Source organism: Nesoenas mayeri (assembly GCF_963082525.1).
Source record: "Nesoenas mayeri genome assembly, chromosome: 1".
NCBI lineage: Eukaryota > Metazoa > Chordata > Aves > Columbiformes > Columbidae > Nesoenas > Nesoenas mayeri.
Window position 1 is genome coordinate 40,851,336 of NC_137541.1, and position 16,467 is coordinate 40,867,802.

The 16,467-nt window shown below is 53.8% G+C and overlaps 1 protein-coding gene across 1 annotated transcript in view; it reads left to right on the forward strand.

The window, feature by feature from the left end:
* Positions 1-15,779, forward strand: part of MEI1 (meiotic double-stranded break formation protein 1) — a gene marked incomplete at its 5' end in the record, with an annotated part of 47,195 nt that extends 31,416 nt beyond the window's left edge. The window contains 11 exons of the mRNA XM_080352954.1: positions 925-1,006; positions 1,506-1,711; positions 2,439-2,520; positions 4,554-4,660; positions 5,506-5,637; positions 12,315-12,432; positions 13,203-13,324; positions 13,556-13,640; positions 13,879-14,060; positions 14,305-14,376; positions 14,763-15,779. Coding sequence (XP_080209080.1) covers positions 925-1,006; positions 1,506-1,711; positions 2,439-2,520; positions 4,554-4,660; positions 5,506-5,637; positions 12,315-12,432; positions 13,203-13,324; positions 13,556-13,640; positions 13,879-14,060; positions 14,305-14,376; positions 14,763-14,888 — 1,314 coding nt within the window. The 3' untranslated portion in view covers positions 14,889-15,779. The remainder of the gene's footprint in view (positions 1-924; positions 1,007-1,505; positions 1,712-2,438; positions 2,521-4,553; positions 4,661-5,505; positions 5,638-12,314; positions 12,433-13,202; positions 13,325-13,555; positions 13,641-13,878; positions 14,061-14,304; positions 14,377-14,762) is intronic.
* Positions 15,780-16,467: the final 688 nt, after the last annotated feature.

Sequence of the window (16,467 nt, forward strand, 5' to 3'; positions counted from 1 at the left end):
TGAGAAATGGCCACATTCATCTCAGGCTGATGTTAATAGCGAGGACTTGTCTGGCCATAGCAAGCTTATGTGCTGTGTTACTGCTACTGACTTTAGCAGAAGCCTGTGGATGGGTCATGGATGGGAGGCTGTTAAAGCCTTCAGCTTGTCAGTTCTTAGGCAAGTAACCATGGCCACCCTGTTGCAGGAGGTACTCCTAGCTCTCCTATTGGACATTTCTCTCTTCTGAAGATGATTTGAAGGAATCAGCCTTGTGGTCCTTATGCCCATTCTCCCATCCCAACTCTCTGCCTTACTGAAGAGCTTGAACCATCCTGGGGCTCTGTGAGGCTTTATGCCATCACTGCTGGATGGCTGCTCTGTGAGGGAAACAGGGCACACTGCCCTCTCAAGCCCACCTTTCCCTTTTCCTCTAGTTCCCAAGTCCCTCACCTCCTCTGCCACCTTCACCAACACCATAGTTCCTAGCCCTGGGCTCTCTGCAGGCTTCCCAGCTCAAGCAGGCATGGCCACATTCTTGTTGTCACTGCTGGCTTTTGGCTGCCTGGCTCCTGTGTTGTGCTGGCTGGCTGTGTGGCCGAGGTACAGCTATGTTTGGTGATGGCTGTTCCTGCTGCCCCACGCGCTCAGCAGCCTGACAGCCACGTGCCAGAGGGCCTGCAGGGAGTAGGGAGAGTAAGATGGGCAGACGACTCCCACTGTGGTTTGGAAGCTCTGCAGGGCTGGCATCTGGTGGTGAGTGAAACTTGAGGGCTGAATGGTGTGACTGTCTCTTCTGGGTCAGACTCCTGGAACCCTGTTGCAGTTTGTTTGTTTTTTAATGGCCATCATGGGATAGTGTCGAAGGACTGCAAGTATGTAAGGGAGCTTTTTACCTGGTCCAAACCAGTATTGTTTTTTCTCTTCTGTTTCATTCTCCTATAGGTTCACCAGACACTCTCTCTAGACCTAACAGAAGTCCTGAATGCAGTCATCTTCAGGAAGAAGAAGCCGGTCCTGCTGTTAGGTATTTTGCATCAGTTACAGGGATTTGACTGGAAGCAGCTGTTAGTATCATGCTACAGACAACAAGGGAGAACTGGTGACGATGGGATGGGATGGGATGGGATGGGATGGGATGGGATGAGATGGGATGGGATGGTGGGTGGGAGGTGCTGGTGGGAATCTGGAAGCTTTGGTCCATTTGGCTTTGGGAGTATGTACCTGCTGATGAGAAAAAGGGTTGGAGGGAATAGTCTGGAGTTCTGCTGTGTTTGGACAAATCTTCCTTGGAGGTTTATAGTGACATCTGGCACTGAGCATGAACTGGGATAGTGTCTCATGGAGAGGAGATGAACAAGGGAATTCATATTGCCATTCCTGCCTGCAGCTCTCAGCAGCTGCTGGCCAACTCCGGTGGGCCCTCAAGCCCAAATTTTCTCTCCTCACCCTCTGCATGGGCACCAACAGACAGGGCAGGGAAGAAGAAAATACTGACATGCACTAATAAGTGGCTCCCTGTCTAGTGAGCATCATGCAGTTCCTGAGAGCTGCCCTGCGACAGAACTTCTCCTCTTCTCTGCTGGTGATCATTGGCCAAAACGCAGCCCAGGGTGTTACACAACCACAGCCACCATCGCTGCAGGATGCTGCCTTGCACCCCCTTGCCATGTGGCAGGTCTTCTCACTTGTTGTCAGCCTGCAGAACCTTTTGGTGCATGTCCAGTTGCAGGTATATAAAATACAACTTTTGGAACAATACTAGTGTTGTTGGGCTTCAGGCAGGTACACTAACCTGAGGAGAAACCACCCTGTTGCAGAACCTAAGAGGCTGCCTTTATTTTTGTTCTTCTGCCTGCGTTTTCCTCCCTGTACAGACATGTTATGAGGAGGAGGGAAAATGCTCTTGCTGCAGCATGGCGCAGTGAGAAAGAAGGTAAATCAAGCTATGCAGTACTCCCTGCTGCTGAGCTGGATAGCTGAAATTCTGTGTATGCATGATGTTCGCTGTTTTCCCATCTCCTACTCTGCAGGGACGCCACACCCACAGTGACAGAGGTGGGAAAAGTGTAACAGATCCCAGTCCCTTCCCCACACCCCTGGCTTTGGGGGTAGTATGTCAGTGTATATTTAGCTTGCTCAAGTGATGTTTGGCTCCAGGGGATAGTACATCAGTTTACATTTAACTCTCTTGAGTGATGTTGGGCTCTCATCTTTATTCTTTGGAGGCTGTTACTTAATTTATTTTTTTCTACTTAGAATAAGTAGTTGTGCCTTTGTCTGGCTCCTTGATGTGACACGTAATTTGCAGCACGTTGCATCCTGTGAAGGAGATGAAGGGTGTTATTTTCCTGTGCTTCATGCTTTTCAGATCCTGCCACTTTATGAATTTTCCTCTTGCAATAGTTGTTGACTGTTTTTTTTTTTCTTCTTCTTTTTCCCCTCTCTTGGTATTTCAGAAAGACTTGCTGCTTTCTCAAGCTGTGGTTGCCTGCCTGGAAACCTTAGTGGAATACCTGTATGTGAAGAACCAGGATGTTGGTAAAGACTTCCTGCTCTTTCTTCACCTGGGTGTCACTCCTGCAGTGATTTTAAGCTCTTTGATCTCCATCCAGTAGCACCCTGGAGCATATGCTTAATGAGTTTATGCCCAATAAGAAAAAATTATTTGTATGCCTAAAGTTAATCATGTGCTTTGTGGGATGAAATCACAGTGCCTGGCTCCCCTGCAGGCATGAGTCCTCAGTTGGCTCTGGACACCAAGATGCTTTCCAGAAGGAAAAAGCTAATTCCCCGCCTCTCCATATGGTAAGAGTGAAAGGTTTAGGAATGGAGGGAGTATAGGAATAGCCTTTCACTTCCAGGCCAATGGTAGCAAACCTTTAGACCACAAATACGGGGGGGGAGGATCTCACTATGACGGGTCTTCCACACAGTGTTAGTCACAGTTTGGCTATGAGGGCAGGGAAGGGGGAACAGGGCATTGGGCAGCCTTGGGGATTGGAAATTGGAAATTCTAGATTTCCAGGGGTGAATGAAGACCTTGGTTTCCAGAATCCATGTCCGACCTAATGTGTACCGTTTTAGCAATAAAACATGACAGCGTTGTACAGTCAGGGGGAAAAGTAGGCCCTTCTGCTTATTGTCAGCCTCCTGCCACAAAGCCCAGATGCTGGCTCTGATCTTAAACCAGAGAGCAAGTGCTCTATACCCCGAGCTGTTCAATTCAGTCACTGAAACAATGGGAGGGAAGGGGGATGGACTGAATGAGCACCAGACAAAAGGGACATAGGTGAGAGAGAGGAAGTGGTTGATTTAAAATGTGATACAGCAGAGGAATGACAACCAGTAGCTGAAGGGAGGCTATTAAAAGGCTGGGTTTAAAAAAAAAAAAAAGGTTCCATGTTATGGGAAGGTTCCACTGATTTGGGATTAAGCTACTGAAATGCTGCTTCAGCAGCCACTGCACCTGCCACTTTGGCTGCCTAAATTCTTGCAGTGCTGCAGAAGTTCACGACAACGATAGCAGGAGTCTCCTTATTCCAGGCAGAATAGGGGTCATAACTATGTTTAACTAAAAGATATGAGAACACTGGAAAGAGTGTGGCCTGGACTCTGCCTCTAGGAGTTGCCTCATTTGAGGCTTTCTAAAACACTCTCTTGGTCTGGAGATTTTTCTAGATGTGCATAGCAGGCTCAGTGCATGGTGTTGATGGTGTCTTATTTCCACCAGCTAAAAGATTGCCCCCAAACATTTTACATGGTTTTCTAGTGTGGTTTTCCCATAAGAAAGATTCTTGTAGTGGCAATAAGGAGGTTACTTGACTGCCAGTGAAAAAGGGACCTTTCTGAAACTCTGGTGAGTTGCCACGGTGCAACAAGCTATATCAGCTGACCTGTTGTAATTGTCCCTCCCATGCAATAAATACATCCTAACCTGCAATAAATACAGGATAATAACACAGAACTTTAGCATTCAGTGAGAGAACAGATGGTGACCTTGACCCTTATGTCTGTTTATCATATATGCTCCTTATTAAGAACTTATTTTCTCAGCTGATGGTTTGCCTTGCTGCCATCAGCCTGGCTGGTCCCTGTACTACGCTCTCTGATGCAGATCCAGGCTCGGTTTGTGCAGCTTACGTTATAGGTCTTCCTTCATTCCCCAAAGAGTATTCTGCAGCTAAATAAAACCCATGGTCAGGAAAGTTGTCCTCATATTGAAACCAGAGGGTATTATTTTTAAAACACTGGACTAAAGATATCCCCTTACTATGTTATGGCATGCACCCCAGGAGAAGGTTTCTCTTCCTGTACCAGCACAAAGATGGACAAAATGTATTTTCTGCTTTAAAAATCTATGAAGCTTTTGTCCTTATGACTGAACTGTTGCCCAAAGAGTGACAGATTAAAAAGCAAGTAAGAACAGAGCAAAATATCCCTTTAGTGTTCCACAGCATGGGGTCTAGAAGAGAAAACTTGGGGTCAATATTGAAAACTCTCCTTATCCGCGTCCAGCTTGCCACTTGGCTGATTCTAAAGCTGTCTTTGACTGGCCTCTCCTTCTCTTCCAGCTCTACATGTTGCTTCACAGCCCTGGCACCGATTCCTGCTCTTCACACTACTCAATGGGGGCCAGAAGTCCTTTCTGCAGCCAGAAGTTCTCAGGCTGATGACTTTGGTGAGCAGGGGAAGGGCAGGCGTTCTCTACTTTTTCCCATTATGTTGGTACAGTGCGTGTGGGTCAGTTATTGGAACTTAACCCCACTCCACACAAAATCTCAAATACTGCTGTGGCTTTGTCTGTCACTATATTTGTGCCCTATAATAACGATACTTTCATGTGAACTTCCCTTCTGCACCCTGCAGAGACTGACTGCTGTTGGTGAGCACGTCCTGTTCTTCTGGTGTTTGTAGCATGTATTTTTATCGTCTCAGACCCCTGGGGAGGAGAGGGGAAACCTACAGAGAACATGCAACTGCTGTTGCCAGTCAGGGAGCGTGCTGCGGCTCTCCAGAGAGCAGAGCTCTACTTGGCCTCACAGCTCATCTACCCATCTTTGACCTTACAGACCTGACTTTTCAGGGCAGGGAGTTACCACAATCTAAGCCCTGCTGCACCTGGGGTCTGCAAGCAAGAGAGGGAATGTGGTCCTACCCAGCAGAAATACTGAAGATAAAGCCCTCATGGCAGTGGATGAGAGGAAGGGGTTATTATTGTGAACCTTCCCCCTCCAAATACATGATGGGTCTGTTGGCTCTGTTATTCTTATTTCACTTTTTAAAGGTTATCTGGTTCATTTCAGTTTCTTCCTGACCTAAACCAAAATAAGTCTGGTTATAAATCAGGGCACTGTCAACATGGATATTTGTACTGGTTCTATTAGAAGTGATATAAAAATCGGGCCTGTGGTTAAGGTGCTGCAGCATGTTATTACATAGAAGAGGTCTTTCCAGGAGATGAGTCACTGTTGGAGTCTGTGGGCCTTTCACTATTTAATGCCTCTATTTTTCCCTTTGTTCAAGTTTCTGAGATATCAGAGCAGCAATATTATTTCTCAAAAAGAAATAAGTCAGATTCTCCGGGAAGCAGCAGAAGCAAACTTAGCAGAGCTGCCTGAGGCCACCTCTCATGCTCTTCACCTCTTCCTTTGTCAGGTAAAAGAGCGGTGGCTGCCTAGGAAAATGAGAAGGGAATCCTTGGGGGATTGCTTTTGCCTTTGATGAGGAGCCATAAACTTCCTTTGAGGAGGTTATAGTAAGATGGAGAGGAATCCCGCAGCTGCTAGCTTGGCTGGCTGCCTTGAGGGGTGTGCGGTGAAAAGGGAAAGTCAGCAACACCAGTAGCTGCCTAAACTGTGTTGTCATGGGTGGCCCCTTGATTTCCCCCCCAGAACGAAGTCTGAAGGGCTCACCGCTCTGTATGCAGATGAGGAAGGGATGGGAGGGACAAAGGAACAAGCCCAACAATTTCCTGTTGGTCTGGAAATGATTCTTTCTTCTGACTGCTCAGATTCAGAGCAGTCATTGCCAGCTGGAGCCGGCACAGTCAGAGACCATTCAGACCTTGTTGGAGCGCCTTCTGGGACAGAGGACCACATCTGTAAAACATCAGGACATTGTGTATCCTTTTGATGGGCATATGCCTCTCAGAGGTGATGCGAGGGTGGAAGGAAGGAATACTTAATGTGCTGCTCCTCCCCTTCTTCCAGCTAAAAGCAACTAAAGTGGGAAAACAGAGTGGTTGCTGCTGTTGCCTGACTTTGGGATGAAAGACATCATCATCCCCAAATTTGAGAAGACGTTTGGGAAATGAGGAGTCATTTGGGATGAAAGATGTGTCTGTGGTGGGATTGCATTCACCTATGCAGCAGAGATGGTCTGGTGAAAGGGGAGCAGGCTGGGGAGCCTGTGACTTCAAAGCGTTAATGATCCCTGTATTGATTTCCCTGGAGGATGCACAATCACTTAATCTCTGTCTGTATGCTAACTAGCGCCACTATGCCCATGAAGTTGTGAAAACCCAAAGATGACCTGAGCACTTTCAAAGTACAGCCAGCATTCAGAAACTGCTGAGTGGATTTACCAAATTCTGTTCCGCTTGGTCCCTGCTGGGACCTGAATCCTCCTCTTCTCCATGGACAGCAGGCAGGAGCCGCTTCCAAATTACTTGTGGAGAAAGAGGGAACCTGATGCAAGATTTTTCTCAAACCGTCTGCTTTTGCCTTCCTGTTTTCATCACGCCGCGTTGCCTCAGACAGGTGGCAGTGATGAAGTAGCTGCAGCAGTGATTTCCTGTTGGGGTGGGGACTTCCTCCATTGTGGGTCACTGTCATCAGCCAAGTGCAGGGCATGTGGTGGGTGAGGTGTTTGTTATCTGTGAGGAGTAGCTTGTCTTCATGCTCATCCCCATTGCGATACCACTGCTTTGTGGTGGGACGCTCAGAGCACAAGTTGTCCAGGTGGAGACTGTCCAGCCCCATGAAGTTTCTCTCCACTGCCTTTGCCTGTCTGTACAGGAAGGAGGGAACACGAACAGGAGGCCTTTTTACATTGCTGAAGTTGCTTCTCCTTTCTGGCTTTTCCACATATGAAGAAGCTTTTAAATCTTGGTTATTAGGAAGGGGTTTGTATATGGTCAAAGAGCAGCAGTGGTGTCTACCTGACTAGGATAGTGATGAACATGGAAGACAAAACCCCCTGGTCAGAAACAGCCTTTGGCATCAGTTTTGTCAAGAGTGGACTTTCTTCAGGTTTGCCCACACTGGTGTTTCTTATGTGTTGGTGGCGTTTCCATGGCTTGTGAGAGGGTTGGTTTAGTAATGCAAACCTCCTGTCAGCAACGTGTCAACTGCGGGAATTGCCGTAGCACGCTAGAGTTTCAGCTGTGCCTTCCATTTGTTTTCCACTCATGCTGTCAATGGCAGATGTCTGGGCAGTGTGGCAGTGTCCCTGTCACACATTGGAGACTGAATGAGAAGATGTGGCGCATGCAGCTGAGGAACAAGGCAAGAATGGAATGGGACACCCTATGCTGCTATTTATTCCAGTGAGCAGCAGGGAGAGGATGGACAAAGGAAGTAACTTGTTGCTCATTTTCAGAAAAAAGGTTTGTTGAAAATCACCTATAAAGCCTGGTTACTGAAATGGCTGCTTTTTCTTTTTCTGTGTGGGATAAGGTTTGGTTGATGCTCTTCAGTCATCAAAATACAGAACTGCCTGGAGAAGATGGTGTCATACCTGGGTGACAAGTGCTATGGAAGGGGTGCTCTGCCGGGTACTACGGGATGGCCCCTTTCCTCTGGGCTGGCAGGGGTGTTGAGGGGCTCAGCCCGGACCCCTGGGGAAGCAGAGGTGCTACTTGTCCCACTGAGAAGAGCAGTTGATGGGTGATCCCCATGGCTACAGTCCTAGCCCCCCTGTTGCCTCCAAGCCCTACAGGCGCCCCTTTCTCGTTGGGCTTTTAATTAACAAGGCCCCCTCCCTTGCAGAGCCAGGGGGACCCCTCCGGCATCGGGGATGTGGGGTGCGGGCAGGTCGCAGCTCCCCGACCCCGCACCACCCGCGGGAGCCCGAGCGGGCCGGTGGCGATGCCGGGGCGGGGCGGGAGCTCAGGAAGTGACACGGCGGAGCGGGGCGGGGCGGGGAAGCGGCGGCGGCAGCGGCATGGCAGCGCGGCGGGCGTGAGCCCCGAGCCCGCCACCGGCACCGGCCCGCAGGTGAGGGGTCCCGGCCGCGCCGGCGGCGGGGCAGCCTGCGGGACAGGGTCGGGGCAGCCGGGCGCCCTCCTCTCCCCGCGGGCTTTGAGCGGGGCTGGTGGGGGCTGCCCGGCCGTGGCGGGGCAGGAGGGGAGCGGGGAGCAGCGGGAGCCGCTCCGGAGGCGCGGGCTGGGGTGGCCGCTGCGGCGCTGACCCCTGTGCCGGAGGGGGAGCCGGGAGGGAGGGAATCCGGTGCAGCCCGGGTGGCGGATGAGCGGGGCGGGCAGTGCGGCCCCAGGGCTGCCCCGCCAGACCTTTGCTTGAACGGCTTTGCCCTCACCCGGGGGGCTCTGCCCGCACCGCCGGCTCTCCGCGCTGTTCTCCCCGACTCCTGCCGGAGCCCCGTGTCGGAGCGGGGATGGGCAGCCGGCGCTACCGGGGAGGCAGCACTCCCGTCCCGTTCCTTCCTGCGGGTTTGTGTCCCCTCGTGTGCTGCCTGCTGCGTCCGCTTGACACGGCTCCGGGTGGGTTTCCCACAGCACGGCCGAGGTATTCTCGGCTAATCCGGTTTCCACGCCTCTGTCCCCGTGCGATTACCACTAGTTTCAGCGGTACTTGAAAGAGAATCCCTATCTCCCTGTGCCCGCAGCCACCCGAGCCCTCTGGGGTGCTGCTGACCCCCTCCAGCCGGGCAGGAGGCACGGAGGTGGGCTGGCGTGGATCGGTCCCTGGTGGAAATCACAGCAGCTCGCTGGCTTTGGTTGGGGCTGCCTAACCCCAGCTGGCAGCCATCCCTATGATATGCAAGATCTGGTTTTGGTGGTTAAGGGACTTTTGAGGTAAGCAGATATAAATGGCCGTTGTCGTTTCACTGAAGCACCTGATCCTGTAAGCTCTGTATAGAAATGCCCTAGCAGAACAAGTCCGAGCAGCCTGTGTTTCAATTCTGAAGCTTTTGGTTCAGCTGTGACAAAAGATTAATCCTCATCTGGTTGACAGAGGTGTGTCTTGGGGATGGATTCTTGGGATGGGGAGTTTTCATGCCTTGTTTTGCCATGGTGTGCTCCTGGCTGATGATGCTTCTCCCCCTGCATCTCAGTGCCCTGCAGAGGGAAAGGGGAGTCCTGTGAAAGTCCCTCCTGGGAACTGAAGCGTGGCAGCGTGGCTCTGCCTTCTGAGTTTATTAAGCAAATAAATCCTGGGGATGCTCGGTTCAGATGGGTCTCCTGCAGGAGAATTTATAAAGTCGTTAAAGACATTTTAATGGAAAGTACTAACCATCTATAACACAGCATCTGTTGTCGTGTCTCTGGAAAAACACATCTAAATTAAGAGGATGGGAGACAGTGAGACAGACTGGTGGGCTTTCTGCTGAAGCAACCAGCTGGCCAGGGCTGTGAGGGAATATTGGTGGAAACTCCTTCCCATCTGTAGCATCAGGCCAGGCCCTGGCTCCCTGGACTGCTTTGGGAGTGTCAGGCAGGGCTGGCTTTGGCAGGGATCGGTTCAGGGAGGAGAGGAGCAGCACTGCGGTGTTTCCGTCCCATCCCGTCCTTCAGCAGGTGTGAAGACACAAGGGAGGGTTCATGGGGAAAGCGTGAAGGAACATCTGTAAGAAGCTTTGGCATCTCTGCGCTTACACAGTCCAGCCTGGAGAGGAGGGAATGTCCTCTGCTAGTAAAACGGGATGAAATGGGCTGGGCAGTGAAGGGAAATAAGCTCAAGCGTGTCCCACATGGCACCAGCAGCCTCATTTTCCTTACAGGTGGAGGCAAAAACTGACTTCTGCTTCATTTCCACTGGGGCATTTCAGCCCTGATGGATGATGGCGATCAGTAGCTTCGATATGAGAATGAGTGTCAGCAGGGAAGGGGTCAGGTGAAAAGGTAATGGGCTTCTGGTATGGTGTGGTTCTCCAGTCCTCTTCTTCTGAACTTGTCCCACAGCACAATCTGTAGAGCTGCTGCAGGAGGATTTGTAGAGTCATTAAAAACATTTTAATGGAAAACACTAACCATCTATACCGCAGCATCTGCTGTTGTGTCTCTGGAAAAGCCCGTCTCCATTCCAAGACTTGGGGGCAGCCAGGCAGGCTGGTGGGATTTCTGCTGCAATGACCAGCTGGCCGGCAGCTGCTTCAGCGGAGAGCGACGGCCACTCTGCTCTGCTCTGCTCTGCTCTGCCCGAGCGGGTCTTTGTGCAGCTCAATGTCTTCCTCCTTGGGGCGTCCGCGAGGCATCCTCCGGCCACCCGGCTCCCGTGTGGGAAGCTGGGGATGCAGGAGCCCCTGCCCTGCCCAGGTGTGCTGGGACTGCTGTGGGCAGCGTTTCTGCTGTTTGCCTTTCAGCCTGGCCTGGAGGCCACTGGTTGCCTCCAAGGTCTCTCTGATTCTCCACGAGCATGGCAAATAGCCAGCGTGGTCCTTATGGCTGCATGTCTGATCCGAGGGGCAAACAAGACCCTGGGAGGGAGTGAGCAGCTGTGGGGTGCTCTGCAGAGGGGAGACCCACACCCCCTCACTGAGCCGGACCTTGGACCCTTAAGTCATAGTTTTTAGCAGGGTGAAGCAGTTTCTTGGAAGCCAACCAGACTGTTGGGTCCAGCAAAGCATCTGCTTGCCCAGGCTGGAGAATTTCTTGCTACAGCTTCAGCGTGTTGGTGTGCTTTGTGACCTTCAGGATGGCTGGAATATGCCTTAAGCCTCACTCTCCAGCAGGCGGAGGGAACAGACCCCAGGCCTGGTGTGGGAGGCTTGTGCTGCTGTCCTAGCTCTGCATCACACCTGAAGCACAGGTCCTGATGCTAAGCCCATGCCAGGGACAGCTGTGTCTTCCTCTGTAGTGCTGGTTGTAGTTACTCTGATCCGCACCCTTCCAGGGGTGCTGCCTTTTGCAAAGCGCAACAGCAAAACGATGCAGAGGGTTTCCCATGTCTGATGCCCTTTCCCTGCCTGAGCTGGGGGTGCAAGGGCAACTTGGCTCAGCCTTGGCAGGAGCAGGAGATGCTGCTGCTCATGGGGTTGGGAGAGCTGCAGGTGCTGCCTGCTTTGCCTCACTCGTGGGCCTGTGGTTGAAAAATTGTGTTTGTTTAAGAAAGAAAAACAGCAAGGAAAAAAAAAAAAAGAGGTTTGTTGTGAGGAAGGGATTTGTTGTTTCTGTTTCAGTGTTAGGGCACCACAGAGAGAGGCTTGGCTGGGCGGGCGAGCTTGGGAGGGCAGTGGGGTGGCAGGGTGAGGGCAGCTCTGGTGCCCTGACACATCAGCCTTTCCCTTGGGAGCAGGAGGCGGCTCCGGAGATGTCTCTGAAGGAGCTGCTGCTGCTTCTGTAATTGCTGGCGGCCACTGCTCGGCTCTGCGGAAACCTCGTCCCTGCGGACAGGCCACCTTGAGACCTGCTGCCTGGAGGTCAATGCACTGCTCTCTTTTTCAAGGTCCAAGCTGTTCCAGGGACCAGGGTCCTCGTTCTCAAGGACCTTCACCTGTAGCCTCTCTTCTGCACCTTGGCTCTGTCAGAGGGACCCTCCTGGCCAGGAGCAGCTCTGCCCGACCGCATCCCTGCAGAGCCTCGGGACACACTTGGGGTCAAGGGGGAAGTTACAGCCGGGTCATCCAGCTGCTGCTTTTCAGCATGGGAGCACACAGCTGGCACCTGGCTTGTAGTGAAGGGAAGGGTCCTGGTACCAGCACCCTAAGAGGAGAAGTGAGATGGCTGAGCTGGTCGAGCCTGGTGCTTGAAGGAGAGGTGGACTTCGACCCTGCTGCTTCGGTTGCTGGACTGCTCTAACTCACAAACCCAGCAAAAATCTAGCTGTGATTTTTGAGAGAAGGGGTAGGACTTAATATTTCTGCTGGGTCAGTGCTCAGTCAGATCCCTAGGGGCCCATACAGTGCCCATCCAGCAGTGGAGGCAGGAGGGGGAGACTGGGGCTTCCCCGCAGGGGAGAGCAGCCAGGCTGCAGCATTGCCCATGGCCCTGCTCTGGGCACCCCGTCCCTCAAATCCCTCGCAGGAACAAGGGAGTGATGGGCAAGGACCCTGGTGCTGAGGATGATGTGCCATCCACCCTGAGAGGCTCGTGTCACTTCTCCCTTTGGTAAGTTGTCTTGATGGCCATTTTTTGTTGGTCCATTGTGTTCCAGGTTGCAGTGGCCGACATGGATTTTCTCTTCATCTGCCCCTTTCTGCTGGCACTGCTGTTGCCCCGGTGCAGCTTTGCAGACCTGGAAAAACAGAGGGTGGACTCTGGCCTGGAAATCTGTATCCTTCTCTGCAGCCTGCACCTCGTGTCCCACGTATGTGCTCATGCCTGCTGAGGGTGGAGAGAGCTCCTGTGCAGGGAGAGGATCAGAGACAACACAAAGGGGTGCAGGGAGGAAGAAGAGAGGATCTTGAATTGCTGTGCAGTTGCCTCTTCGCTCTTCTGTAGAAGGGCTTTAGCCGAGCTCCTGGGTTTGCTAACCGAGTGCCCAGCTCAGTGCAGAAGCAGAGACAGGCTTGTCGGTGGTGCCTGTGTCCTCCTGAGTGCTTTTCCTTTCTGCTCCAGCATGCTGGGCATGGGGCATGTTTCTCAGTCAGCTCTTGGAGTGGTGTACAGGTCTCAGTGCTTTGGGATGACCAGACGGGCTGATGGAAGAGGGCCACGAGCATGAGGAGGTGGGCTAATGCAAGCCCTTCTTAGCACACAGCAGCATCACCTGGTGAACAGCCAGAGTATGAAAAGGTATTTAATGTGTGTGCTGGTGGAGACACACGTGGGGAAGGTGGGATCATGTTCCTCCTCCAGCCCATCAGTCTGAGCAGGGGCTGGCAAGAGGAGGCTTCCCACAAGTGTCCGGTGTTGTTAAGCAGCCTGCTTGTGTGTCTGGGCAAGGGGGCTCATGAAAATCCCATGTTTTTCCTGGCTCTATTGCTGCTCCCCGGCCCTCAGGCACCCCATGGAGAACTGGGGGGGCTGGGTTGGTGCTGGGCGCCTGGGAGGACGGGAGCGTGGTGGGACTGTGCTGGCAGCACCCTTGACAATGGGGCAGATAAGAAGCTGTTTGAGGTGAAGCGCAAGGACCAGATGAACGCGCTCAAGAACCTGATCGAGCTCAACGACATCAACCAGCAGTACAAAATCATCGACATCATGCTCAAGGGACTCTTCAAAGTGAGCCACAGCGCAGGCTGCCCTCCGAGCTCGGTGTGCCGTGGGGTTGGGGGTGTGGGCAGGAGGAGCGGGGAGGACCAGGAGGTCTCTGTGGGGTCAAACAGAAGAGCTGAGTTGGCAGGTGGACTTTCGGACCCGTGGTGAGGACACTGTGGGGCTTCAAAGTGGGGTGGCTGTGGCAGCAGCCCCAAAGGACCAGCAGGATGGGGAAGTAACCAAGGGATCTGGCAGGTGCTGGAGGACTCCCGGGCTGTGCTCATTGCTGCTGACGTGCCTCCCGATGGGCCTTTCCCTCAGGATGAGAAGATAAAGGACGGTAGGTCCCCTCTGGCCCTTACCCCCATCCCTTTTCCAGGGCATTGCCAACATGGGGTAGGTACAAAACCCCTGTGTACCCAGACCAGACCTGGTCCTTATCTTTTGGGGACTCTAGTGCTGCCTCTCTGACCAGCTTTTACTGGAGATCCTACCAGTTTGCCCTCAGCCTCCCCCCGTCCCGCTGGGACGGGGCACACGTACCGCTGTGCCGATGGGGTGGGTGGCTGTCCCCGTAGCGTACTCCCATGTGGTGGAGAACACCGCCTTCTTCGGGGACGTCGTCCTGCGCTTCCCCAAGATCGTGCACCACTACTTCGACCGCAACTCCAACTGGAACAGCCTCATCCGCTGGGGCATCAGCTTCTGCAACCTGACAGGCGTGTTCGAGCAGGGACCCCACTCGCAGGTCCTGGGACTGGTACGGCTCCTGATCCCCCCCACATCGTGTCCCCTCTCCACTGCTGGGGCGGGCGGTGAGGTTTTGGGGGTAAAAGAGGGCGGGCAGAGGGCAGTGGGAGTGTACCCCACATCTGGGGGATGTCCATGAGCCGAGGGATGGGAGAAGAGCACAGAGGGGGCCAGTGGGGAAGAAGGGACCCTGGTCACAGGGGTTGCAATATGGGAGGCACCACTCCCCGACATGGTCTCTGCTTTGCTTGCAGATGGCCCAGGAGCTGGGAATCAGTGAGAAATCACCTGATTACCGCAATCCCTTTAAAACGGACCATTCCGAGGTAAGATGGCAACACTGCTGGCACATCCTATGGGCTTCCACATCCACCCTGTGGCTCCAGGCAGCCGGCTGGGCTGGGGAAGGAAACGGGTGGCTTGGTGGGGAACAGCCGAAAACCCCCAGCATGGAGGAAGCTTAGCCAAAACATGTACATCAAATTCCCCAGCTGGGCTGCGGTTGGTTTTGGGTGCCCTGTGCCATCTGCCCTCTCCTGTGGCCACCTGTCCCATGGGAGCATCGGGTCCCTATTTGCCTGGTGCTGCATCCAACCTCAAGTCTCCTGGCACTGCAGGACTGGCATGGTGGCCTCAGTGGCTTTGGGGGGGTTGTTGCCTCTCGGGGACCGCAGGGAGCTCCCCATGCTGACCCCCCGCTGTCACTTCGCAGTTTTTCCCCAGTGCCGACACTTTCCAGAAGGCGCTGCGGGAGGAGGAGAAGCGGAGGAAGAAGGAGGAGAAGCGGAAGGAGATCCGCAAGGGCCCGCGCATCTCCCGCTCGCAGTCGGAGCTGTAGCACGGGGGCTCGTGCCTCACGGCGGAGGCGATGCTGCTGGGACGTGGGGCAGCTCGCTCCCTCTCGGTGGCCTCGGGCCGGTGCCTGGCAGTCCCCTTTCTGTTTGTGCCGTAGGTTTCTTTTTTGTTTGGCGGGGGCCGGTGGTGGTGCCGATGTGTTGCCCCAATGGGGCTGGGTGGAGCCGAAGCGGGGTGCCCCATCCTCAGAGCCAAAGCACAGACGGGAAGGCAGCCAGGCCATTCCCTGGGCCGGTCGGGTGCTGCCAGCTGTGGTGGGGTAGGGAGAGTGGGGCACGGTGCGGCAGACCCCCGTGGGGAGCCCAGAGTGTGTCCCCGCTCTGCCGCACGTGGTGCCCCGCGCTGAATGTGCCTCCTCCGTTGTGGGTGGGCTGGGGAGCTCATCATGCCAAACAGCCTCATGAGCAATGCTGCTTCTCTCAGTTTTGTTTCTGTGTTTTATTTTTTGTTTTAATTTTTTTCTTTTTTTTTTTTTTTAAGTGATGTCATTGACACCCCCCCCAACCCGGTTATACCTGGTCTCTGCCCAGCTGCTACCTCTGCCGGATCAGCTCTCCCCTCTTCCTGGAGGCTGTTTTACCGAGCAACGTGTCTCATCAGTCAGCCGTAGTTGAAAAGGCCAGCGGTGCCGGTTCCCAGCACGACAGCGTCCTGCTGTCCCGGGCAGCTGCTGCAGGGCATCCCTTGCAGGGAGGCAAACATGCGGTGAATTTTTTGAGAATAAGAGATTTGTGGGTCTTGCCACTCTGCAGCTGATGTGTGCCTGTCCTGCAAGTGCTGCTGGTGCTGGGGAACCAGTCCTGAGCCCCTGTAAGCCTGTTCTGCACCCCATGCTGTCGTGTTCTCATCCCTCTGGTGTAAGGCTGGTCGTCTCTAATTTAGTCCCCCAAACCCACTTCTCAAGGGGACAGCCAGCTCCAGGCACACGGGGACAGCAGGGCTGAGAGAAGGGAGCCAGCCGAGGGGCTGCGACCATCCACGGGGTGTCTGGGCTGCTGTGGGGGCAGAGTCGAGGAGTTGGCCCTGGATCCGGCACTATAACCCTGTGTGTTCTCATGGTCGCTGATGACCTCACACCAGAGGAGGCTCTTGCAGAGGGACCGTCCCTGGGAAGTGGGTGCTCTGTACCGGGCTGAGGGCGTCACAGCCTTTGGGAAAGGGGAAGTGTCCTCAATTTTTAACCGTGGAGCCAGGTCTGCCGGTGTGGGGGGGGCCGGTGCTGGGTGTGTGTTTCGTTTTCCTTGAATAAAATTGACTTTATTTTTTTTTTTTAAGTAAAAAAAGCTTGGCTGTTGCTCCAGTTCCTGTTGGGAGCGGGTGTTGAGTCTTGCCCCTCAGGACGTGACGGTCCGTGGGGAGATGCTGTGGAAGGGAGAACCTCCACCTGGCCCTTCAGCCGGGCTGGGGGCGCGGGGGCACCAGCTCTGCCCGCTCCCGGGTGTACTGTGGGCAGAGGGCGAGCCGGCAGCGCTCCGCCCGCTCCCACGCGTGTCCGCCGCGCCCAGCGCTGCGCGGCGCTCCTCGCGCGCCCCGCCCCTCATGAATATTTTATTAGGGGGCGG